The sequence below is a fragment of the Aethina tumida genome, chromosome 5, assembly GCF_024364675.1.
Source record: "Aethina tumida isolate Nest 87 chromosome 5, icAetTumi1.1, whole genome shotgun sequence".
Lineage (NCBI taxonomy): Eukaryota > Metazoa > Arthropoda > Insecta > Coleoptera > Nitidulidae > Aethina > Aethina tumida.
The window spans coordinates 21,708,970-21,736,389 of NC_065439.1; the positions used below are offsets into that span (position 1 = coordinate 21,708,970).

The window sequence follows — 27,420 nt, forward strand, 5'->3', positions numbered from 1 at the left end:
GCACCACAATCAGCAGCACTAAACTTAATAATTTTCCAGTCCAACAACCAAACTTAAGTCACCCCTTCCACTTGCACGGTTACGCCTTCAATGTAATAGGTATCGGCAGATCGCCCGACAGAAACGTGAAGAAAATCAACTTGAAACACGCCCTCGACTTGGACAGACAGGGTCTCTTGCACAGACAGTACAATTTGCCTCCCGGCAAAGATACCATTGCCGTACCAAACAACGGTTACGTTGTGCTGAGGTTCAGAGCTGACAATCCCGGCTTCTGGCTCTTCCACTGTCACTTCTTGTTCCACATCGTAATCGGTATGAATCTGGTGCTGCAGGTCGGCACTCCTGCTGATGTGCCACCAGTACCGCCAGGTTTCCCAACATGCGGTAACCACAGGCCCGAAATATCGCTGGACATTGATAATCAGTATCCGAAGGATTAAGGTTGATGACTTGTGGTGTCTTTTGGGTGTTTGTAGAGGTTTAAGGTACAGAGATTATGCTAAATCATGTTCAGTATTACTCTTCAAAATTGCCGTCTCTCCTTGCAAACCGTTCCTTGTTTAACACAACATTTTCCGTTCACTCTAGTCATATTTTTACAAGCACTTTGTAAAAGTCACGCAGCTCAACAGATTTAGATTTGATGAAAGAAAGTTTTAATTTCTCTGTAGATTGGACCGGAAATAAACTACAACTTCAAAGACACCTAACTTAAGTTACCTTTACCAAATTTATATAAGATTATCAGAAATTTAATTTTTCGATCTTGCCATTTTTTACGAAAAATCACAATTCGATTTACTACAAATAATTGTAATTTATATTATTTATCTATAATGGTATGTAATCGCCATAATTATTTAAGGTAAGTATCTCCTACCTCCTCTTCCTATTAACTTTTTTAATATTTTAAAGTTACCAATTGGTGCTGACGCCAATATGAAAGGCTATTGTACATAAGCAACGTATCTGGTAACTGCAGTTTATTTTTATTTAAATTTTCTATTCTAGATTTTCTGTAGTTATTGCAGTTTTCAGATATGTTATATATTTTATAAAATTCAATCAGTATTTTTTCCTACCCTATTTAGTTTTTGTAAATCCTTTTCTTTTAGTATTATTTAATATAGATTCCAATATCGAGTGTATTTTGTACAGATGTTATATTTTATGTACTATTTGGATACGAAGGTGTTACCATTAATGTTTGGATTAATAGTTGGTTATTTCAGATTGTACTAGTCTTCAACAGTCTCTAATAACTACAGTTACTGTTATCTTTAATGAAAATGTATGTATTATATATAAAATAAAAATGTTTTGTGTATATATTTATGGTGCTGGATTTTATTTTATTGGTAGAATAAGTCAATATAACTCGGGGCAAACACATTTATTATAATATAGGGCATTAATAATGCATTTAAAAAATTGTAAATATATTTTTATTTACACTTGTGTATATATGCAAAATTACAATTAGAGCTTTATGTAAATAAAAGCAAACAGAACAGGTAACGTATATGTAAAGTGTATATAGAAATAAATGGTAGGTATTATATTTTTAGAAAATTTCTAGTGTCAAGCTTGTGTACAAGAAAATTCAGCTACTGAACTAATATTTTACATACTTGTAAATACATTTAAAAGACTGCAGATTTGCTGTAGTTAGCTGTATATTTTAAAACTCGTTGAATGGAAAAGAAAAATGTAAAAATAAATGGTTACAGTATTGTACAAAGCTTAGGTTGAAGGAAAATAATGTTTTCAATTAAAATGCACTTTATTATATTAGTAAATACACTTCTAATTATTTAGTAAAGTGATTTCTAGCTATTATAAAAGTAACTGATATATAAGGTAAGTAAAAAGTGCCTATTTCCCCTTTTCCAAATCTTAGTCTAACCGAAGACATTATTTTCTTAGAAACCTCCAATTAAATTTCCAAACATCTTTCCTACTTCTTTCTGTTTGTACAGTACTCATGTTATAAAAATGGACGTTAATTCAATTTTATACGTAGGTCTTAAACCCACTGGATGCAATTTGTAATAAGCCAAGAAGAGACGCAATTTGCGTAAGTCAGTTAAGAAATGCGAAAAAAGTTGACCAAGCCTTATTGCAAGAAAGACCGGACGTTAAAATATTCTTGCCGTTCCGTTTCTTGTTCTATAAACCGCAGGATCTTTTCAAACCCAATACCTATAACAACTTTTTAGGTAATTATTAATGGGCTCGTGCAAATAATATAACAATGTGAATAGAATTTTGCAAAATTGGTGAATGCTAGCCAAATTATTTGTACAATTCTATGGCATGAATTAAATTATTTTCCTAAACGTTTATTTATGTGCGCATAACGTATTTTAGCTGCGGTTGGTGGCGATCATGTTCTTAGTTTGATTGATGAGATATCGTATGTATCTCCTCCCGCTCCTCCATTATCCCAAGTTAAAGATATACCTCCAGAACAATTCTGTAATGGAGATAATAGACCTGAAAACTGTGGAGCTGATTGTAAATGCACCCACATGGTGGACATACCACTGAATGCTATTGTTGAAGTTGTACTGGTAGATGAAGGTAAATGATTTATTGATAATTTTATATTGAAGCTCATGGAATTAATTTGTGTAGTTCAATCGCCGAATCTTAGCCACCCGTTCCATTTGCACGGTTACTCGTACAACGTTATTGGTATTGGACGATCCCCCGATCAAAATGTGAAGAAAATTAATTTGAAGCACGCATTGGACTTAGACAGAAGAGGTCTTTTGCACAGACACTTCCAATTGCCACCTTCGAAGGATACCATAGCTGTACCAAATAATGGATATGTAATTCTTAGATTCAGAGCCGACAATCCAGGTAAAACGTTGCCGAGAACTATATTTGTTCAGCCACTAATTGAATAATTTTTCAGGATATTGGTTATTCCACTGTCACTTCCTCTTCCACATAGTCATAGGAATGAATCTGATCATTCATGTGGGTACACAATCCGATTTGCCGCCAGTGCCTCCAAACTTCCCAAGATGCGGTCACCATCTACCTCCAATAACGCCCCCACATCGTGGATAGTGATTTAACGAGTGCTATTTCTAGTAATTAATAGGACCAATATTAATTCGTACTGAGTGTTGTGTATGTGAAACCAGATCAGATTCATCAGAAAAATTACATAATAACAATTATCTGAAACATTTCTTGCCTTTATTATTCTGGTGCAACTGATCCAAAATGTTTAAACACTGTATAAAACTAATATAAATGTAAAAAGTCCGTGTACGGGATCCAATGGCAACATGTTCATGTAAATAATTGCCCTACTACTAAGTTGGATCTTTTCAGTAACGTGTCCCAAAGTGAATGTAAAATTATTTATTAAAGTATCAATCTCATTCTGCTTTAACTCTTGCATCAACACCATTCTCAGCTGTACATTTCATTTTGTCTGTTTTGTGATATTTGCCTTCATGATTTCGATACACGTCTTGTGTTAGTTTTAATATTGTTATTTAATTTAGTTATATAATTTATTGTATTGTTCAGGTATCTTCTTCGAAAAATTACTGTTTCTGCTCAATATGAATTCATTATGTGTAAATACATTTGTACTAGTCCATTAGTACTAATTACGTGAAGATAATGTCAAGTTAATTTTAATAAATACGACTAAAACAATCGTGCTGTTTCATTTTCATTCCGACGAGTCACTTCGTTTAAGACAACAAAAAGATTTCCAGTCTTAATCTAATCGAAGGAAGTTTTATTATAAATCTATTAAATTTCCAAAAATATTTCCCACTACAGGATCTACAATTATGATGCCTCCTTCGAAAAATTACTGTTTCTGCTCAATATATATTCATCATGTGAAAATACATTTATACTAGCCCATTAGTACTAACCACATGCACATAATATCAAGTTAATTTTAATAAATACATCGTAAACAATTATGCTGCATGTTCAGCCCTGCCAACCGCTTAGTTATTAAAGTTAAGGCAACAAAAGGACAGATGTTTTCCGAGAAATGGTACTTGAATAGTACCACAAAGCATTGTTGGCGGCAAATTTGCTCAGACGGTTACAATGAAAATTATACCTGGAACGGGGGCCATGCAAATTTCTGACCTGCATTGCAAAAATAAATTGTATGCACAAATGGCAATTTCTTTGTGCCAATTTTTGAAAAATATCCCACTGATGGCTTTAAATCAATTAAAAGAAACCTTGGCGGCAAGCTCCGAAACTGGGATGTTGGGTTTTATTAAAATAAATAGCAATTTTAAAGGAAAATTACCTGATAACCTTTTGAATTCTGAAATTTTGTATAAAATAACTTCTCCAGGATTATTTGGAATTTAATTAATATTTAATTTAAATATTAGTAGTACTTAGTTTATTATTAATAATAAAAACTGGGCTGAATATTTTACATAAGAAATTTATATAAATATAAAAAAATCTATTTTATGTACTACAAATTGTAGTATATTTCTATTAATAAATATACGTAACTATATTACATGTATTTATACTTACCAGTGTATTTATTATATACTTATATATACTTTAAATTATAAATATTTAAATAAAAATGCTAGCTAGGTTTTATTTTAACCAATATATTTATTAAATATTTAATATAGTTACATAATGTATTCTATATGTTATATCATACTAAATTAAAAAATTATATAATAAAATAAGTTACTACATACATATGGAACTGTTGAATTTGCCCGCACATAGTTAATTGCTGACATAGCTTTATGACTAAAATGATCATTAAAACCACATCAACAACGAACCAGATGCAGGTTCTCCAATATCTGATACTGCAACATAAAAACAATGATTAACCAAAACACAGAGTAAATTGAGTCGGATCAATCATTCTACGTGCGAATGTTCGATCTAGTCACAAAATTAATACCATGCGACTAAGAACGAGCACCCGAAGAAAGAATGAAAGGTGAAGTACTAACATAAGAAAAAACTAAACATCAACCGTCGATTGTTGCTGCCCATATGAAGTAACTAATGGCTGTGATATGATTCAAATGCTACAAATCACACCAATAGTTCCTTCACAAGGGCAGCGATAAACAAACAGGAACCACAATCCGTCCTCAACGTCGACGTCGTTCCCAACCGTCCTAACTTGGTAATGTAGCCGCCTGATTCTAAAAACACTCACACGGCTAGATCACCAAAGAGAGGAAAGCGAGGAGATCCGAACGGCGCACGATCCGCAACATCGCCGAAACACCGAGGACTGCGAACCACGTGGCCGACGAAAAGGGCGCCAAAAATAATGGTCAACGTCGATCGTCTGCAAAAGAAAAAAGAACGGAAACTTACCTGGGGTACTTTGTGCATCTTTCGCACCGGGCGCGAGAATGATTCCGTACTACTAGATGAATATTGCAGTAGAGACGGAACATTCCCCCGCCGGATGAAAAAGACCGAAAGTTTTAAAAAAAATCATTTACTGTAAAAACAACCTTACATTAAATTTTACATGTATCATCTTGGAAGCACAAGATGCACTACTGGGGGTTCACCTTGTGCGTCCATCACAAGCTTAACACTGCAACTGATTTTCGGACAGTGATGTTAACAATACTTATCACTAATGGTACTGGATGGTGGGAGGGGTTGATGGGGGTCCGGTTTCTGGGAAATTGGGAACTATTGACTGAAAACAGGTACAAATTGTGATCGTAAAACTAAGAAAGTATGAAAATTATTGGCAATTGATGGACTAGGTGCTTTGACGCGTTTAAAAGGTACAATGCACTCTACCTGTTTTAATCTGTCTGGCAGTCATTAAACATAGCTTAAACAAATGCATTTTGAAGAAATTATGGCTGTTAAATTAAAATAAAAATTAATTAAATGTATTTAGAATATTTCTTTCAGACAATATATACAAATTATAAGAATTGTGTAAAGATAATTAAATCAATTAATATAAAGGTACATCTAATATTTCTGCGATTCCAAAATATCATTTTTAATATAAAAATCCATGAAACAAAAATAAAATTTGCCATTAATAAATATAATGGGCCTGATAAATATACCAAAATTGTGTATAATTGGGTAGTTTTTGTAAATCAACTGTTGAACTACAAGAAATACAAAATACTAATAAAAATTTTACTTTTGTTTTAATTATATATAAAACATGAATAAAATTGTGAAGTTTTCGTTATTCACTCAATATTCAGTTCTAGTTAAAACAAAAATAACTTATGAATATATGTAATTTATAAAAAATCATTAAATTTAGATTTATAAATTGTATAAATTAAATATTTGAAGTGGTCAGAAAAAATAAATATAAGCATTTTATACAGCATCATTTTAACAAATTAATATTGGAATATTTATATGATCATAATAAATACTCTGAATTTATATAAAATAAATTTAAATTAAGCTTTAACTAAAAATTTACATCGTAATTTCAATGTGATTGAAATAGTTCAAAATAATTTTTGGTAAAGTTTTCATGTGCAAGACAATGCAAATACCTAAACACTTCTATAAAATCATATAATCAGGTCACAACAAAAATAAATTAGAATATATCTAAATATTTGAACATTTCTTTTGCTAATTTATCATATTACTAACTTCAAATCAAAACAAAAGTAAATTAGAAATAGATGCAAAATATTAAAAATTATTTAATATAATTAATTTTGCATTTATTGATTAATGGAATTTAATATATGAACTGGTAATAAAAAATAAAAGTGGACACCAGTGTAAATTCACAGAATAAAATAATTCAATACAACAACTTTTAGTGAAGTGTTCATGTGCAAGACAAACAATTTTCTAAATATTATTCTATTAAATTCATGTAATAGTAAAACCAGGTTAAAAAAAGTAAATTAGAATTTGAACAAAAGAGCAAAACATAAATTTAGACTTATTGTCCAAATTTAATATATGAACTGATAATAAAATAAATATAAGCATGTTTATTCATAAAATGAATTTAAACGAAGTTTATCTGTGAATAAAATATTTTGAAACATCAAATCTAAACATTTCTATTAAATTCACATAATAGTAATTCCAGGTCAAAATGAAAGTAAATTATAACTTAGAATAAATATAAACTTAATTATATTAACTAATATAATAAATTATTTAATATAATTAAATTCAGATTTATTAATTATCAAAAACTTAATTCTTGAACTGTTAAAAATAAATAAAAATAAGCACCTTCAGTTTAATTAATATGGACATTTGTGTAACTACTAAAGTAACTACTAGTATTAATTGTGGGTGTATATATAAATTAAATTGTGCTTTAGCTGGTAATTATATATACAATGTAAATAAAATAATTCAAAATAACTTTTACAGAAGTTTTCATGTCTAAAACATAAAACCATTTTTAGAACATTTTTTCTGTTAATTCAATATATTAGAAAATTTAAGTCAGGTTAAAAAATATATTAGAACAAAAATATATGTAATATTTAGACTAGACTGAAAAATTAAAAATAATGAAAAATAATGATGAACAGATGCAAAACGCATTTATGGTCTTTTCATGATTAAACCACCTCACCAATCAATTCCAACAATATTCATATAAAAAAGATTAAGCTTAAAATTCAATAGTGAGTGGTAAACACAATAAAATAAATGTAAACAAAAACTGTATACGTATCGAAAAAAAATTACAAATACAAACTGGACGAGAAAACAATATCTCTCTTAATCAGTTTAATGGCCGAATTGAACTTATCTTCCAGATCTGTGTTGCCGATCGTCTTCGACGCCTGCACCATCTGTCTGAGCAACTCCTCCAGACGTCGCATACAACGCACGATGCTACCCTCAAAAATTTCGGTCATCGCACACAGTTCGCTGAACGGAGATCCGTTGCACCAGGCATACACCACGTCCATCAGGAAGGGCTTGAATCGTTCCACGTAAGTGTCCTCGTCGAGTGGGAGACGACTTTCCGTGCTGATCTTCGCTATCCTCCGGGCCAAATCCTTAAAACAAAAAACATAGTCAGTCACAAATTACTTATGTAATTGTATAACGATTTAATTACCTGCATTTGTCTCAGGGGCCCGCTTAATTCCTCCACCAATTTCGGCGCCTCGTTGTTCCTCTCGTCGCATACGAAGGTGCTGAGCAAGGCGCAGGCTTGCGCCGCATTCAGATTGCCGAATACACCGTTGAAGATCATCTCGGTGATCAGCAGTTCGTCCGCGCTGCTCAATTCGCAGGCGACGCGACCCTTTAGTTGTATAACGTCCGTGTTCGTGCAGTATCCCATCCGTCTGAGGACGCGCTTCCTGCACCGTAACTCCTCCAATTGCAAAACCGATTTGGCGTCTTGCAACAGCTTCCTGGCGACCGCCAGTTCTTCGCAGGCGACGACTTTTTTCTCGTACTTCGGGTACTCACTCTCCAGCACGTCAGTTTTGTGCAGCGGGTGGTCAAACATCCTATAACGAATTAGTGGTTTAGATAAAATTACTTGGACCCCTTGTGGTAACGTACTTCTTCTCCAGTCGCTCGATTTTGTTCATGGTGTCTTCGAATTCCGGCTCCTGAATTTTCATGTCTTTGACCGGATGTAACAGCGGCGGTCCCTCCGGAAACCGCTTTTTCACCTCCTTTATCGCCTTGTACATGCCTTTTCTGCTGTCTTTCGACCGCAAGTCGTTCGGGGAGAACACCCTCACGGACGAGATGTGCGTGATGAAGGTGGAGTCCACACTTACAACTTCTACTTCCCCCCTCTGTTAAAAAATGAAAGTTAGTAAGTCACAGCAAATGAACATCATCCAGTATTATTACCTCATTATCTGAACACGGTTTTGGTATGGCATCTTTTTTGTCGGAGTCTGAAATTACATGCAAGAGGATGTCAACGACTACTCTGGTAACCGCCTTGACTTTGTTATTCCTTTCTCCCTTCTTTGAAGTAAAATCTTGTACTTTCTTGAAGTTCACCACGGCTCCCCAATCGTATTCAGCTTCATTGGTTTTGATCTGTAAAAAAAATCTAATTAATCAACTAATCTTATTAATTAATTAATCACGGTTAATTACCTTAATCATTCGACCTGGTTGTAAGAATGAAATTAGGTACTCAGGTTTCGTTATGTATGATCTGAACACTTCGCCTAACTTATGCAATTCTTGTCTAATCTCATAGTACGACTTAACTTCCGATTCTCTTTCGATTTCAAACTCATTGTACTCCTTCAACTTCTTCGCGTAGTCCTCGTAGTATCCGGGGATGGCGGTCTGGTTCTGGAACTGGTAAAACGATCGTTCCAACATGTACTCTGGGTTTATCTCCTCCACTCGCAACAAATTCAAGACCATGTTGTAGGTTAGGTGAAAGGCGGAATTAATGGGATCAGGCAGACCTTTGACTATGTTCCTGCCAACGGCTGGTGGTACTTTCTCGTCCACCATCAATATGACAATACCCTTGTCGTCGAGACCTCTCCTCCCGGCCCTACCGGACATTTGAATGTACTCACCGGAAGTGACCCACCGGTATTCCGATCCGTCAAACTTTTTAATGCCCGTGAACAACACCGTCCTGGCCGGCATGTTTAGACCCATGGCGAAGGTTTCGGTGGCGAACAAGGCTTTGATCAGACCCTCGCCGAACAAGATTTCGATTGTTTCTTTTAAAATTGGCAACAGACCGCCGTGATGGATGCCAATGCCTCGTCTCAAAAGAGGTAAAAGATTTTCTACTTGGGGTAACCGCCTGTCGTCGTCTGACAGCACGTCCATCGCGTTGTTGAAGACCTCGTCCACCAATTGTTTTTCAGCAGCTAATGAGGGAAATTCGTATTTAGTTTTCGAATAACAACAATTGTAGAGTGAAATATTGTTATCTGCGTTTCTTTAGAAACAGTAATGATGGTACTGCCACTATTGCATCACAGATAATTTAATCTGCTTCCCAATCACACCAAATGAACCACCAACACGGTTTACTTGGTACTTGTAGGAAGCCCAGCACATCAAACATTTGGCAACTCACCTGTATTAAAGTCCAACTTTGTCATTTGAGTGGCGTACAGTTCGCAGTCCTTTTTACTAAAACTGAAGACGATGACAGGAGCGAAATTACGTTCCATAATCATTTTAACTACTTTGAATATGTCAGTCTGTGTTGGATCTTTGTTGGCGATGCCGCCTCTGCGTCCTCTTTGATCTCCTTTTGCGGCATCACCTACGTTCTGTAAGACTGACATCGCGGCATTGTAACTGTCATCTTTAAACGTCCCCTGATAAAAACATCGTTTATTAAAATGTGTTCAAAATATAAAAATTTAAACATAGTTTTTTAAAAATGATGATTAATTTTTGATTAATTAGTGCACGTGTGTTGCTTTCAGATGAAATAATCTGCAGAAAATCTTGTTAGTTTAACAATAATTGCAGGAAGACGATTTCATTTACTTCATTACTCAAAACAAATGTATTAATTATTCATTCAGTACTTAGAGTATGCTCAAATTCCAGAAACGTTCAAAAAAATAAATAAATATGCTACATTTAAATTAATATTCCAAAATTACCAAAGAGATGTTAATTAAATAGACAAGTACATTGAACGTGGTGGGTTGAGAAAATTCCATTATTGAAAAACCAAATACAATTAACTGTTCACCGAGAACGTAGACCCAAAGTTATCCCCTCAAAACCGACCCAAATACTCACAGTTTCGTCCACCACCATGTGGATGCCGTTGCCGCCGGCCGGATAGATGAAATGCTGGAGCGGCGTCGGTCTGTAGTCTGTATAGACGACATGACAGGGTTGCTGATGAAGGTGGGCCACCCACTCGACGAATTGTCGCGCGTTAGGAATCGTGGCCGACAGGAACACGAAGTGCACGTTGTGCGGTAACAAAATGAGTGTCTCCTCCCACACGACGCCGCGCTCCTTGTCGCGCATGTAGTGTATCTCGTCGAAGATCACCCAACCAACCTCACGCATTATTTCCGACCCTCTGTACAACATGTTTCGCAAGATCTGAAACGTTACTTGAATGTTATTTCCGTAAATATGTTTTTTTGGGGACGGTGCCAACCTCGGTGGTCATAATGAGACACGAAGCGCTGGGGTTGATGGTTACGTCGCCGGTCACCAAGCCGACGTCTTTGAATTCCTCCAGGAATTCCCTGTACTTCTGGTTGGAAAGGGCTTTAATGGGGGTGGTGTATATTACCCGCTGTTTGTTTTTTAACGACGTTGCTACGGCATATCTGTAAATAATTTGCCGCTATAGTTTGCTGCATCACGAATGCCACACATAACATATAACAAACATGACTAACAACATGTGTGTAGATTGTAGGTTGGAAATAAAACAGATAATGCAAAATATGCATTTTTTGTTATGAATATTCGAGAATGAATAATAATGAACATTTAGATGTGTTACAAAATACATGAGCATGTATACATAAGATGAAATGGATAATAAGAAAAATTACTCATCAATAAAAATTTATTATATTACACTTTCTTATCACCTGTTTATTTTCCTGGTATTTACTGGCGTATTGTCAAAATTATAATGTGATGTGATTAATTTTATTAAAAATTCATTGGCAATAAATGTGAGCTTCATTTTTTCAATATACAGAAGAAGATTGTTGTTTAATATATCCCTGCACATAAATCAGTTTAAAAGATCTACGCCAGAAGAATGGAAGCGTCCCCAAAACATAATTGAACTGCCAGAATGATTTAATGTTGATGTTTAACATAACCAGAAGAAAGAAAAATTGGATTTTCAGTCCTTGAACTAATTTCAGAAAGACCCATTTCCTCCAGGTTGGCTTTAACTTGTGTTAATGACAAGATTGGATTGTTTTTTGACATTCGAAATATCAAGTTACCAAAAGTCTTTCAAGTTATTTGAACTTGGGCAAAGACCATAAAGGATTAGGGGAAATGGGTAATTTTTGGTTAAATTGTACTATAGTAGATTTTTAACCATTATTGATATATGTGAATATAGACCCACATCAAAATTATTGGCAGGTCACTAATAATTAAAAGCTCAAATATTATTCTTATTACCATTAAGAATATTATTGATCTGCCTTATTTAGAAAAAAAAAGAAATTCTACTTTTATTGTACAATTTTATGTGCTCACATTCACAGTGAATAAACATAAAATTAATAGGTATTTTGTTAATGTCAAAAAGTAATAAATCAAAATGTTAAAGATTATTAAAAATATGGAAACACACCTGTAATATTTAAAATTACTTGAACATGATTATATAAAAAACAAAACAAATGATAAAAGATTCAAAGAAGCACAATAAATAATATTGATATGACTACATAGAGAAGATAAAAATGAGTTTTCATTTTGTTTATATTAAATATTGAGTCAAAACATTCCTGATTTACTTTGTTTAGAAAATAAATTTTCGCATACATTTACATAATTCACATTTAGCAATCTAATTAGATATTTCTAATTATAATTATGTGACCAAAACCTATAAACAAAACATTATGACTTCATTTGAGATTACAGCAAATAAAATAGTCATGCCACTTTTTTATAACCCATAAAAAGTCAAGCAAAAATCTACTTGATATTTTTTCTCTCAACTGCAAATTCTGTATTGAATCCTTTCCAGACTAAAACATCCTCATGTGTTTTGGAAAAATTCATAAACAAAGCCATATAGGATGAATAATTACCATAAACAAAACTCAAGCATTTACTTACTCAGCAATAACTGTTTTGCCAGCAGATGTATGGGCCGAAACCAGCACAGACTGATTGTTGTCCACACATAAGATGGACTCCTTCTGAAAGGGATCCAACGTGAACGGATATGTCTTAGCCGGATCACCCCTGAGGGGCTGCAAGGGAACATATGGTTGACCTGGTGGACAAGCCACCTCGTGCGTGCAGGACTCCTGCGTGTCTATGGTGTGGACCAATATCCTGTTTTTGAACTCTGCAAAACTAACACCGGGGGTCATTAAATTGGAGTCGTTTCTCAAGGGCCGCTGTCTTACTTGATGTCGTTGAAGTCGACCAGGGGATCTTCCTTGAACAGTTTAGCCGCCACCTCGATGTCGTCATCGTGGGCACGCTTGGTGCTACGTTTCGCCGTTTCATGGCTGCTAGAAAAAGCGCGAAAATGGCGTAAATGCGTTAACGTGTGTTTTTGAGGTTAGGTTCGGGGGTTATACGTACCTGTCCGGGGAATTGTCGCGATCGGGGGCGTCGGCCGATCCGGATTGCTGCGGTGCCTCCTCGAAACAATCGAACAGATCGTCTATCGACTCCGCCATCTCGTCTAATGTTGATTCTTTCGGTTTTTTCGTCGATTTCACGGTGCCTACATCACACGCGCCACAGCCCGCTCACTCGACTCGCGTAAGATAAAAGAGGAAACGGTTCTCGACTGTCATCGGAAACGCCGACAAAATTGCGCGCGCGAAAATTGAACGACGCCCACTTTTATACGACCATTTTCGTGCAGTTTCAGCCAAAATTATCCGGAAAAATGCCGTCGAACAAACGAAAAACCATCGGGGAGGCTTGGACGCGCGCTTAAACCGACCGTTGCCTTGAAAATCGGAACGTTTCGAGCCGAACACGGACTTGTTGCTGGCGCTTGACCTTGCCGAAGACAAAGGGGCATAGCAACAAAAGCCGGTTTAGGAATTTTAAACTTCTTAACGGATGTTTCTGGCCCCGAGAGTCGGTTTCGTCTCGCGGGTCCAGGTATAAAAATTCTAATGATCGAATCGGTTTTCGTGGGCCGGATTACCTGGCCGATTAAATGAGGCTTTGTGGTTGAAATATTTTTTTAAAACCCGGCACTAAAAAATTGGGGTTTTAATAATGGAATGAATGGGATTGGATGTGGTTAGTTGGGTTCAAAATATTCTGTAACTACGTTACACATATGAATGGTGCTGAAACATTTCAGTGTATCAAAAATTCTTTGAATTTAGAGCCACATCTCTTCATTACACTTCACAAATGAAGAACAAGCTACAGCTTGTTGTTGTTAACATATCTATGTGGTTAAAAAGAAATATAAATAAATTATATTTGATAACTTATTAATGTGCATTTGATAAAAACTGATTTTATTATTTATTATGTTTATAATTAATAAAGCGATTATTGTAAGTCAAAATGTTGCATGCAATTTAAATTATAATTAATGTATTTAAATGTTTCAACTTGTATTCTTTAATTAGCAACATTGCTGGAACTTAAACTTTAGCTCAATTTAATTACAAATATCAAAAACTATTTATTAAATTAAATATATTAGTGTAACTTAATATTAATTTTTTAATTTACCAATTTGTTATGTCAGTATAAATAGATACTCAAATTCATAATATTTGACTAGTTTCATTTTTCTAAATAACTTAACGCATATTTGTCAGTGAAACACTTTGTTTCAATCAGATTTTCTTGTCTTTATTAAAGTTAAATCACGTTTTTAAAGTTTGATTCTATTTTTAAATCAAAATCTGACCTCGGTATGTAAATTACTTGAACAATCACGAATAATTCTAAACTAAATTTGTAATTTCTTCAAACGTTGTGTCTAAATTGAAATACAATGTATTAATGGATAAAGATTTTATCAAAATACTTTCAATATTAAACAAAATGGTATATAGATGTGTTAGCATTGGCTTTTATACATGAGATTCGTTCGAGCGGCGTGTCCCAGCGAAACAGGTTTTTCTAGTAACACAGACAAGTTTTATTGAGATATGACGGCATTATTGCTTAAAAATGTGGTGGGTGGCTGAAATAACTAGTCGAGAATCGGTTTATTAACCGCCAAGAATGAACTTCGGTTTTCCCATGTCTAGTTGTATGACGTGGACTGTAGTATACAAATTTGTTTGATTATTAAAATGAAATTCCTCGTATTTTATTTCGGTTTTAATAAAAAACATGTTTTCAATTTAAAATATATTAGTAATTTGTTACATTCTTTAAGATAATAAATAGGTAAATAAAACAAATACTAATAAAATTATATATTGAATTTTCTTTTTAAAAGTCTTATGATAAATATTTTATACATTTAATTTAATTAAAAAAGTAGATATAATCAAATATATATACATAATGTGTGAGACTAAGTGTAAAATACTGATCCACAATAATAAAACTGAATGTGTAAAGAAGCTAGCATTAATTATTAGCTATAATCTTTGGTTTCCCATAAATCCATTCTTTGTAAAACACGAAAATGAACTAAATTATATATTATATTTTCTCTATAAAACTTTATTATTAAGTTGATTATGATAAAAACTATTATACATTTAATGTAATTAAAGAACATATAAAATCAAATGTATATACATAAAATGTGAGACTGGTACTAAAATACTGATACACAATAATCAAATCGAATGTGTAAAAAATAGCTACCAATAACTATTAGCGAGAATTTTTAGTTTTCTATAAATCCATCCTTGGTAAGATACCCTGCCTAAGTAAAAAAATATAAAAGCATTTATTAAGTAGGTATATAAGTTTTTTAAATTCATGTGATGTTTTTAGTTAATAAAAACGTGTAAAACAACAACGATAATCCACATTGAATTGGAAGAGATCTCTGATCCCCTTTCAGGTGCTTATCACTTTTTGCTTGTATTTGGTCACAATACATATGATTAAAAACAACATGAAACAATTATAAATTAAGCTAGACCTGCATCTTTACACATACTATAAAATATCGATTTTGAATTCAACAATAATGTGGCGGGTGAATCGAATTCAACGATTTGTCCCTTATCTAAAACTAAGACTCTATCAGAGTCCATGATTGTATTTAACCTATGAGCTATTGTGAGAATTGTACAGTTCTTAAATTCGGTTCTAATTGTTCGTTGGATGAGGTCATCTGTCTCCAGATCGACGGCGGCCGTTGCCTCGTCCAAAATCAACACTTTCGTCTTTCTCAAAAGTGCACGGGCCAAACATATCAACTGTCTTTGACCCACAGACAAATTTTCGCCACCTTCAGTTACTTCGTGCTGCAATCCAGATGGTAGTCCTGAATAAAATAATATTATATAAATGTTAAATTAGGGATGAAAACGATGGATACCTTTGACAAAGTTCTTCAAATGGGCATGTTCCAACGATCTCCAGACTTCATCGTCGGAATATTTTTCAAATGGATCTAAATTTATTCTTAGAGAGCCCGAGAATAACACGGGATCTTGCGGAATTATGGTGAGTCGGGACCTTAAAGTATGGAGACCCAGTTCTGAGATTTTCACGCCGTCTATATAAATCTCTCCTTGGGCTGCTTCAATGATTCTGCAACATCACAATACGTATAACAAATTGGAACAATCATATAAAAAATAAATATACCTAAATAATGCGAGTGTTAAACTAGATTTTCCAGCACCAGTACGACCAACAATACCAATCTTCTCTCCTCCATTGACACTAAAATTGACGCCTTTAAGTACTAGGTCGAGGCCTGGTCTGTATCTAAAGGCGTAGTTTTTAAATTCAACAGCGCCAACCTCCGGCCACAAGGATGGTGGGTTCTTGCTAGGTACCTCCCAAGGAGCTTCCTGAGTAGCCTCCCCGTATTCCTTTATTCTTTCCACCGCTACGATATTGGTTTCAACTTCGGATGACATTCTCACCAACCAATTTAGTGTATGAGTGATCTACGAAATCATACATGTTTTTTATAGTTTAGTCTAGTCATTTTACTAAAGATTTACCTGTAGAGCATACGTGACAGACAGACCAACCAATCCCGGTAAAGTGTCCTTACCCAGCACTGCAAATAAGGCAGCGAAAAAGATGATCAAATTACCAATCATTTCTAACCTAACAGCCAACCATCTGTCGGATATAATACTAGGATAGTAACAGACTTGGTTCTGGTCCACCTTACGTTCCGACTCATCAATGAAACGTTGTTCTTGCTCAAACGCCCTGATCGCCTGTGCTCCCGTTATCATTTCCCCAAAGTGGGAATAGATAGGGGAACGCGACACAGACTCCAGACGTTTCAATTGACGCGAAGTTGCAACGTAGAAGCGCTGGATGAAGTAATAAACCACTCCAATTGGCAGGATGACAATGACGAAGAGAGGTGTTGTGTAACTGATCACAACCAACGTTCCTATTACCTAGAGAAGTCTCTTTTTACCATCATGCATAATTTAGGTGTGGAAGTCAATTGCATAAATGTGAAAAAAAAATACTATAAACTTCGCAAATACAGTACCTCAAACAAAAGATATAGACTGTAGAATATGTTCGGCGGTAGGATGGAGTCCAGCACATCGACATCTTTCGAGAAACGGGACAGGATTCGACCGCTGGGCGTCGTGTCGAAAAACGTCATCGGCAAACGCATCACGCCCGACAGTAGAAATGCGTGCAATTTCTTAGCGGCAATTATAGACGTCGCATAATTGGGAACGAACACGACCAGTACCGAGGCAATGGCTGAAACGTGAAGAAATTGATAGTGATTAAAATGTATGGGGGTGGTAATAGAGGAAGCGAGAAGAGTCTCATAATTCTAGTTAGTCCTAATAAGGGTACACTGGTACATATCATATTTATATATTGTCTATATGAAAATGATGATGGTGGTTAAAATATTAGTAGACTTGATAGTTGATAGAAACTAGAATTGCTTTCGTTAGTACTGGTTCAACAATTTATACAGAAAAACAATTAAAAATATGTTAGTACCAACAAATAATACATTTGAACCTACTTGGAGATATACAGGCTCTATCTGCAGTTATCTACAGTTAAGTACACCAGCATAGAACATTTGTTAAATATTGTTGAAGTGCATTTATTTTGGGAATTCGCAGATATTATTCTAATTTGAATAATTGAATTTATCAATACTAAATCAACACTAAAAGGCGATTAAAACGTAAGTAACTGCTATGCTGATGTGAGAGTTGCATAATAATAATAATAAACTAGCCGCCTGAGAGCCACTGCTTCTGCGCAGAAACTGTGTTTCTCAACATTGTTCTACCGTACCGACTGACCAGAAAAAAACTGGTTATCCAGCGGCGGAGCGTCATCAGCAAGACAATGTCCAGTATATATGGTTGTAGAAGGTCGTCGTTGCCACTGTCATTACGTTCTTCTGCGGCGGTTCACCAATTTATTACAATTTGGCGTGCTCACGTACGTAGAATATAGAATGTGGTGATAACTAAAAAGTTTTTCAAAGAAAACGAACTGACTTAAGCAAAGTAAGAAGCGATAGTAGTCGAGAACAGAAGCGTAAAGCAATAAAGCAAGAAAACAAATATATGAATGATGATGGACAAGAATAGCAAAAGTTTAAGAAAATAAAATAAAATTGACTATCGATCTCTGTATACCCAATATTATAAATATTTATTAATATCATGGTGGTCATATTGAGTGAAACTTCTAGTAATAACTTACCTTTTCCGAAACCTAAAGCAGCATAAACCCCCAAATACATATCCCTTCTCTGAGTGTTCTGCGTGCCATTCACCAAATCTTCATCGTCCGCCCACCGTCCGAGCCACATATTGGAACCAATACCAAATCCTTGAAACACCACGTTCAAAATAATGGTTGCCACCGCCAAAAACAAACCAACTGATTTCAAATAATATTTGTAAACTTCCCAACTGACGCTGCCGATTTCTGATTTTTCGACCTCGATCAGTCTTTCACCTTCCTTTTTAGACCCAGATTTCAAGTCCTCGTTGGATATTAAAGGTTGAATTTCTTTGCCAGAGCTGTCAACTGATTTTTGACGTTTCAGGGAACCGTTCGCTTTCTCCGAACCTTCAGATTCGGACACTTGCGAACGCATCCGTTTGAATTCAGTCTTGATCTCGTCCGGAACCAGCGATTCGATCTCGTCCAAATCTGTAAATGTTTATTTCGAGTTTATTCGATGGTTTAAGGAGATATTTTGTGGAGTGCCATGTATTAATAAAATAGTATAAAGTTACCTTCTGTAGGGTCTTCTGACATATGCTGCAGTAAAAATTCAGCGAACGATCCCTTTTTGTTAAGCAGCTCTTGATATGTTCCACTTTCGGATATTTCTCCGTTCTTCATCACCAAAATCTTGTCGGTCTGAGATAGATAGGTGATACCGTGAGTGACCAACACCCTCGTTTTTTTTCCCAATAGTCCTTTAGGTCCGATAACGTGATCAAAAATGTGTTTTCCCACATGACTGTCCACAGCGCTCAGAGGATCATCCAACAAATAGATGTCCGAATCCGCGTACACAGCCCTGGCCAAACTGACTCTCTGTTTTTGACCGCCGGACAGATTTATGCCCTTCTCGCCGATTTCCGTTTGATCGCCAGCTGGCAGCATGTCAAAATCGGGTTTCAAAGCACAAGCCTTCACAACTTTATCGTAGATTTTCTTATCGAACTTTTTGCCAAACAATATGTTGTCCCTCAACGTTGCGTTTTGAATCCAAGCTTGTTGCGACACGTAAGCTATGGATCCGACAACGTTGACACGTCCTGATATTTTCTCTATTTCGCCCAATGCGGCGGCTATTAGACTACTCTTACCGCAACCAACAGTGCCAACCACCGCGCTCAAACTGCCCTTTGGCAAGCGTATGTTGATGTTCTTGAGCACCGGTTCATCGCCCCACGAAAAGTTGCCGTTTCCGAAGACGATGGTATCCACTACAATTTTAATTGTTAGATTGAAGTTCAGTCGAAAAGGAGAAAAGTATTTACCTTCTTTTTGGTCATGAGTCACGTTGTTGGGGTTGAGTTCTTCTGAGTTCAAAAATTTGTTTATTCTTTTAACTGATACCCACGACTAAAAATTAAGAGAAAATGACAATTTGGAAAACGATAGGGAATATTTTGTTATGAGATACTTTTGTGATTCTAATAATTTAGCAATTATTTATTTTTATTTGATCAAAACAAAATATTCTTATTATAGGTTAATTATCTACATTCATTCGAAGCTAATGATTATAGTTTTAGTAGTCTGAATTCTTAGTAAATAGAATTAATCCATGACTTACTTGAACCATTTGTGTTATCGTCATAGGCAGCATACTCAATGGATATCTTAGAATATTGAATAGAGAAATAGAAACATAGGCCTTATTTGCATCCAGAACATTACGCTCGTCCACCAATACGTATGTAGCAAAAGTCACTAGCGACACCTAAAACATGCAATCCAGAAAAAAATAATAGGAATGAGTAATTTTGTAACGGGGCCCTAAATCAGTTTTATTTAATTATTGTTTTTCACATATAATATATAAGATAAATATTATTGATGTAACGAATCCTCAGCTTCGCCCCTCAAACTTACCAAAAACGGAGCGCAAGACCAAATAAACGACGTTCCGGCGTTCATATAAGCCAACTCCTTAAGTACTTTGATTTCCTTGCTACGAATCTCTAGGACCTGCTTCTCGAAACTGGGCTCCCACGCGTACAGCTTCAACACTTTGATGCCGCTCAGGATCTCGTTCATCAGCTTCACCCTATGGTCCTTGTTCTTCATCTGTTTAATCTGCAGCACCTTCATCTTGTTGGCAATGTAACCATTCAACGGGATCATCGAGATCATGGTCACCAATCCGGCGAAGATCGAAGGACCGAGCTCGTACCACAGAAAGTACAACGAGAGGGAAATTTGAATAGGGGCAGACCAGATTGTGTTCAGATAGATGGTCAGTTCGACGAACTTTTGTGCGTCCACAGCCATCAGATTGACGATTTCTCCGACTGTCGTTCCCTTGCGGGTGGCGTTGGAAATTTTGAGTGCCTTTTTGTAGATAGTAGCAATGAGGGCGGTGCGAATGCGCATGCCCACTATGAACATTCGGTTGAAGTACTGGGACATGATGATGGTTTGAACTGTGGCCGTGGCCAGAAGAAGAACGGCGTACGTGTAACCCTTCCAATCTTCTTGTTTTTCCTTTACGAAAGTAATGAGCAGTCTAAAAAATGGGCAGGAATTAGAAAAATACATTTTGACTTTCTCATTTAAGGATAATACATAAAACATAATTATTAATTTGAAGTATAAATTGGGTTGAGTCAACAAGTGTGAGAATGTAAATTAAATGAACAGTATGATTTCAATTTTTAAAAAGCAAACAAGTGCTAATTAATTAGTTAGCTAATCAATTAATTGGTTGGCACTTGTTTGCCCTTTTTAGTGGGAATAGTTTGGATTGTACAAATAATTGGGATAATTGAAATCAGTTCAGTAACATTTTAATTTTATTTCTCTCAAGGTTGCAAAAGTATTAAAATAGATATTCTAAAAATGAATTACGGAATTTTTTTATTGTATTATTTTTAAACTTCCTATTAAACAACTTACCCTAAAATCATGGGGCTGACAAAAGTCATCAGATCCTGGATGACATTTAGCACTGCCCCGAATAAGAATGTAGGACCAAACGAGGCGATGAGGGCAGGCACAATAGATGCTTGCTTCTTCTTGTTGCTGTTAACAAAGTCCACACTGGCTGAATTCTGTGTGAATGATGCTCGGGTGTGTTGGGAGAATGAACTGAAAAATTTGGTTTCTTAATATCTAAGAAAGAACACATGAACTCAATGAAGAGAAAATACATAGACGCCAACACAAAGTAAGAAATATAGGTGTTGAGTATTGGCAATACCTTTCACATTTTTGAAGAGTCATGTTCCAGTGTTTCTCGAATAGTTGTACAACTTCCTTGGCAGAATCCTGCGGGTTCATGTCCCACAAGTCCTCTGCCTCGAGTGGCTTTTTGAAGCCCAGCCAAGCCAAAGAATCGAACCATGAGAAGAAGAGCTTAGACAGAAAGCTGGCCCCTTCTTCCGGGCAAGGTTTCTACAACATCTTTTCTTCAAGTCATTCATAAACGGATGAAACAACCCTTACCTCCAATTTAGCGTATTGTGTGTGCTTGGGGCTCTTGTCGGCTAAGCAGTTGAGAAGAAGCATGGCCAGGACGAGTGGATAGTATATCATGTAGCTGACGTAGTCGTAATAGGGTTCCGGAACCTGGACCTGGGCCTGGCGGATTTCCGTGCGGAACTGGACAGCCCCGCACAGTGCCAGCAGCAGCCAGAACAGGAATTGCAGTCCTGACGTTTGTAGGCCATGTTTTTTGTTGAAGACCAGCAAAACGGCCGATAACAACTGAAGACAATTGTTTTTAATGAGGTTCGTTTGGAAGAATCTGGGATACTGAGACACTCATACAGTATTTACTCGTTGAGATCATAATATGATTGCATTCAGTTGGTAAACATTATAATTTAATAACATTTATATTGCCCATTTATTTTTATCTATTCATATGAACGTACAAGAGCTATTGATTTTTCGCCTTTAATTCTCATCAATAATCATAGTCATGGTCATTGGTACATGTGCCAGTGATTGAATGCGTCCTTGAACAGTCCGTCGTTTTGGACGCTGCTGATCAACAATTACAAACAACATTTATTCGCAAAATTTCTCGACTTGAAATCATAAATGACAAACCGACATTTTAATTTCGCTCTCGAAATAGACCGGTCATTGTATTTGGATGTGTATTGATTATAGAATGTTTATGTAATTTACGGGGTTTACTACCATGTCGATCCCATGACATGCATGATGGCACTGACAATGAATTAAATTGACCACGAAACTTGTATTTATGGAATGTGTGCGTAACACAGTTCTGTGTAATGGAATCGTTGAATGTTTATATGGGAATAACCTGAGTTCTATTTTCGAACATAAAAAAGAATTGTTACCACATATGTTACCTATGGATATTTAATTAGAAAAGAAAATCAATTGTATTTTAACACTATATCTGTTTTCTGATAAAAAATGCCTGTAAGTAAGTAAATTTATCAAAATCACTCAACTCTAATCCAAAATAAATAATATAACTTAAATTTTTCATTCTTTTTGTTTTTAATTTCTTCAAGTCACAAAATAAAAAAATCAATTACATTACTAATATCTTTACACATAAATAACAAACATATTTATTATTTAAAAAGAAAATAAAATGTATTGGAATAAACGTCAATCAAATAAAGTTGTTTTAACAGTTTAAGAAAACAATGACAATGGACGCCCAGTTACAATAATTACTCGTAAATAAAACGCTTTCTTCTACAACTATATATAGATCTACGATTGTTTTGTAGTAATATTTAAAGCAATAAATAATAATAACGATTATAATTTTGAATACCTCAATTCAAGGCTGCCTAAATCTAAAAATACATATATATTTACTTAATAAACTACTTGGAACCCAAGTAATTAGTAGTTTTATTTAATTATTGTATTGATTCATGTCATGATTTTATACTTGCAATATCAATTAAATAGTCAATACATTAATGTAGAACTAAATGGAGTAAATAAATCGATGCAATAGAATGAGGTGGTGCTGCCTCCTTTACTTACAAATGAAATAATCTTGATTACAGGTGTGTAAATATCAACTTTGGGCATTGAGCCATTTTCATTTTTGGCATTTTTGATACTGGTAACTAAGTCCACTGCTGATAAAACGCACAATGCAACCGTAACGACTAATTTGGACAGATTGAGCCAATTCCACGGGATATCCCTTTTCTTACTGTTTGCTATGTAATAAATTTCTAAAATGGAAAAGGTCCATAAAAACGCACAGGGGAACCACACTAGCACTGTTCTTTCGAAACATTTGGTTAAATCTGGATCTGTGGTGTTCCAGCTTAAGTTGTAGTCCTGTAATAAAATTATTATCAAATTTTAATTGTATTTTTAAAAAAATTGCGGTAATATTTAGCAAATAACTCGATTATTGTTAGCCGTTAACCTTCAGTGATACGGCTAAATTAAAATGAATCAACAAACTCGTGACACATTTTAATAGGAACAACTTAACTGGATTAAAATTCATCGTTTTACAAACAAATCTCATTTAGTTTAAGTGAAAACTCACCCAAAAGTCGGAGCCACAAAACACGTCTAACGTGCCGTTCGACATTTTCGCGACTGACAGCGCGCACTCTCTTTTCTTACCAGCTGAAATGATTATGTTTATAACGGAGATAAAGTACTTAAACAATGTTATGAAATTTTAAGTAAATTAACTATAATTTTTTAAAAGTAAATCAGGTGTTGACAACCGAGGGATTTAAATATTTGCGCTTATTTCAAATTTCCATATATTCACTTAATTAATTATATAAATAACAAATAAACATTAAATAAATTCAAACTTGTTTCATATTTTTAAACTGACGATCAGTTACATTTTTCTTTTTTAAACTTTAGAGCTTCTTTAGCTCTAGAGATAATTTTAAATAATTAAAAAAATAAAATACTGAATGAGTTGTTAATTTGCCACTTTGCCTCATTACCTTAGTGTTGCGATTTAAACTTATTTTTGTTTATAGGAGAAATATAATACTAAACTAGAATTTGTGGACTAATGCGGAGATTTTCGCTTCAGCAGTGAAACACTTACTGAAAAAATTAAGATTTAGTGTTCAAAATGATAAGAAAAAATTATCTGTTTAACTGTTTGGGTCCTTATGTGTCCCACTGTATCGACTCGAAGTGCCGTTGACCACATTTTAAATGATTATAATATTCAATACAAAACAATTACAATTCTAGTCCAGTTGTTAATGGTTCTACATTTATTTTTGTCTTTCACGATTAACCAATAAAAAATATCCATGTCCTAATTTTTACGATAATGTTGATATTGCAGACGTCGTGGAAATAATGTTGTTGGTACGTATAGTGCTGAGTCCGAATTGTTCAGACGATGGTCAGCTGGATAATCGTGACATTTCTTTGTACGAAATCCATACCTGGACTTCATCTTATTGCGGAATCTGCTAACCATTGAATTTTTCGACCGTGATCGTCTTAATTGAATAGAGATTAGTTGAACTTAACTTCTAAATCGTGGAATGTTGGTGATATTATTATTTTCTAACTCTAAGCCACAGTTGAATGAAGCCCATTTGTATTGTCTGGAATAGAAAATGTCTTTGTGCATGAAGTTTGGAGTTGTGTCCTTCTTCAAGAATCTTCTCAAATATGCTAATGGTAAAGAACCTCTGTTTCCCCAACTTTGATGGTCATTGTTGCCTCTTTCTTTTAAGGCCGTCTGTGAAATAGGTTGTGATCAGGCCATAAAAGATGTTCTTTGAGATTTTTTAATTTAAAAACTACTTATTTAAAGCTTTCCATGTTCATAGTGTTTGGAACTATTAGCAAGTAAGTTTCATAGAACCAAATGATGTCGGAAAGTTTTAAAAGACACTCCCAACTTCAGCTTTAGCTTTGACGGCTAAATTGAAGAGTTGAAGTTGAAGATTTTTGAGTAGTCAAGAATTGTATTGTCCCTAACAAATTCTTTGATAAAATCTTCCTTCAGCTGGTTCCATGGTTTTTTAGATTTACCTCGGATGTTATAAACCTCAGCCAATTACATAATATTTTCTAATATTCTAAACACATTTCTTCAACGGATATACCCCACCCTAAACACTGTTCGCATTTCGCATCGAAATCTAATTAATTCTCTCCATTGTTTCATTTCAAGGTGTGAAATTCTAAACTGATTTTGATCCCTGATTGACAACTTAAATAATCCCCAAATTAACACATTTGTATATGTTGTTAGCATGAATATATGGTTCGAAATTAGAAAAAATATAAAAATATTTAAAAAATTCGGGATAAAATGAAACATTTGGAAAATTAAACCTCTGTTTAAATTTCGATAAAATATTGTGTTAATTTCTGTTGGTTTGTGAATCTTTTTAATCGTTTTTCAGGGAATAGGAATAGTAAATAAAACACAATAATGAACAAAATTATATATTTAATTTTCTCTATAAAAAACTTTATTATTAAGTTTTATCATAAAAACTATTATACATTTAATGTAATTAAAAAACAGATAAAATCAATTGTATATACATAAAATGTGAGACTGGGACTAAAATACTGATACACAATAATCAAATCGAATGTGTAAAAAATAGCTACCAATAACTATTAGCGAGAATTTTTAGTTTCCTATTAATCCATCCTTGGTAAGATACACTGCCTAAGTACAAAAATATAAAAGTATTTTTAAGTAGGTATATAAGTTTTTTAAATTCATGTGATGTTTTTAGTTAATAAAAACGTGTAAAACAACAACGATAATCCACATTGAAATGGAAGAGATCTCTGATCCTCTTTCAGGTGCTTATCACTTTTTGCTTGTATTTGGGCACAATACATATGATTAAAAACAACATGAAACAATTATAAATTAAGCTAGACCTGCATCTTTACACATACTATAAAATATCGATTTTGAATTCAACAATAATGTGGCGGGTGAATCGAATTCAACGATTTGTCCCTTATCTAAAACTAAGACTCTATCGGAGTCCATGATTGTATTTAACCTATGAGCTATTGTGAGAACTGTACAGTTCTTAAATTCGGTTCTTATTGTTCGTTGGATGAGGTCATCCGTCTCCAGATCGACGGCGGCAGTAGCCTCGTCCAAAACCAACACTTTTGTCTTCCTCAAAAGTGCACGGGCCAAACATATCAACTGCCTTTGACCCACAGACAAGTTTTCGCCACCTTCTGTTACTTGGTGCTGTATTCCAGATGGTAAACCTGAATAAAATCATATTGTATTATTGTTAGTTGGAGACGAAAACGATGGAGATTACCTTTGACGAAGTCCTTCAAATGGGCATGTTCCAATGATCTCCAGACTTCATCGTCGGAATGTTTGTCAAAGGGATCTAAATTCATTCTTAATGAGCCAGAGAATAAAACGGCGTCTTGTGGAATGATAGTGAGTCGGGACCTCAAAGTATGAAGACCCAGCTCCGATATTTTCACTCCGTCTATGTAGATGTCTCCTTGAACAGCTTCAATAATTCTGCAACAACACAATATGCATAATAATATAGAACGATTATGAAAGAAACTAATATACCTGAATAACGCTAGTGTTAAACTAGATTTTCCAGCACCAGTACGGCCAACAATACCAATCTTTTCTCCTCCATTGACACTGAAATCGACGCCTTTAAGTACTAAGTCGAGACCTGGTCTGTATCTAACGGCGTAGTTCTTAAATTCGACAGCGCCAACCTCCGGCCACAAGGATGATGGGTTCTTGCTGGGTACCTCCCAAGCAGCTTCTTGTGTAGCTTCTCCGTATTCCTTGATTCTTTCCACTGCTACGATATTGGTTTCAACGTCGGATGTCATTCTTACCAACCAGTTAAGTGTTTGAGTGATCTATGAAACAGAATATATTTTTTATATTGT

General features: G+C 34.8%; 3 protein-coding genes across 12 annotated transcripts in view; 1 reads left to right on the forward strand and 2 right to left on the reverse strand.

Annotated features, from left to right (window-relative positions):
* The window catches only part of LOC109603788 (uncharacterized), a 46,412-nt gene extending 45,078 nt beyond the window's left edge, over positions 1-1,334 (forward strand). For both annotated transcript variants that reach the window (XM_020020285.2, XM_049967402.1), the window contains one exon: positions 40-1,334. In XM_020020285.2, coding sequence (XP_019875844.2) covers positions 40-443 — 404 coding nt within the window. In that variant the 3' untranslated portion in view covers positions 444-1,334. The remainder of the gene's footprint in view (positions 1-39) is intronic.
* Positions 1,335-6,776: 5,442 nt separating this feature from the next.
* On the reverse strand, positions 6,777-13,713 carry LOC109603790 (exosome RNA helicase MTR4). 2 transcript variants are annotated; one of them, XM_049967828.1, is made up of 11 exons: positions 13,270-13,713; positions 13,089-13,193; positions 12,793-13,035; positions 11,126-11,300; positions 10,753-11,067; positions 10,070-10,316; positions 9,115-9,857; positions 8,860-9,054; positions 8,560-8,801; positions 8,105-8,504; positions 6,777-8,042 (listed from the first exon to the last, which is right to left on the reverse strand). In XM_049967828.1, exons 1-11 carry the CDS (start codon positions 13,365-13,367, stop codon positions 7,722-7,724), a joined length of 3,084 nt encoding a protein of 1,027 aa, XP_049823785.1. In that variant the 5' UTR covers positions 13,368-13,713; the 3' UTR covers positions 6,777-7,721. The 2 variants fall into 2 exon arrangements, with proteins under 2 accessions (XP_049823785.1, XP_019875847.2); XM_020020288.2 differs by having other exon boundaries at positions 13,089-13,196.
* A 1,364-nt stretch (positions 13,714-15,077) lies between these two features.
* Positions 15,078-27,420, reverse strand: part of LOC109607341 (multidrug resistance-associated protein 1) — a 30,133-nt gene continuing 17,790 nt past the window's right edge. For 5 of the 8 annotated variants that reach the window (XM_049967825.1, XM_049967819.1, XM_049967821.1 and 2 more), the window contains exons 13-15: positions 27,083-27,390; positions 26,811-27,025; positions 25,941-26,754 (exon numbers count right to left, since the gene is read on the reverse strand). In XM_049967825.1, the coding sequence (XP_049823782.1) occupies positions 26,396-26,754; positions 26,811-27,025; positions 27,083-27,390 (882 nt within the window). In that variant the 3' untranslated portion in view covers positions 25,941-26,395. Of the gene's footprint in view, positions 16,124-16,177; positions 16,393-16,449; positions 16,758-16,814; positions 17,229-17,326; positions 17,551-18,525; positions 18,982-19,067; positions 19,770-19,823; positions 19,909-20,122; positions 20,270-20,421; positions 21,056-21,444; positions 21,637-21,748; positions 21,943-21,993; positions 22,255-23,532; positions 23,839-24,055; positions 24,106-25,940; positions 26,755-26,810; positions 27,026-27,082; positions 27,391-27,420 lie in introns of those variants that run through there. The other 3 variants (XM_049967823.1, XM_049967826.1, XM_049967822.1) reach the window with 3 other exon arrangements.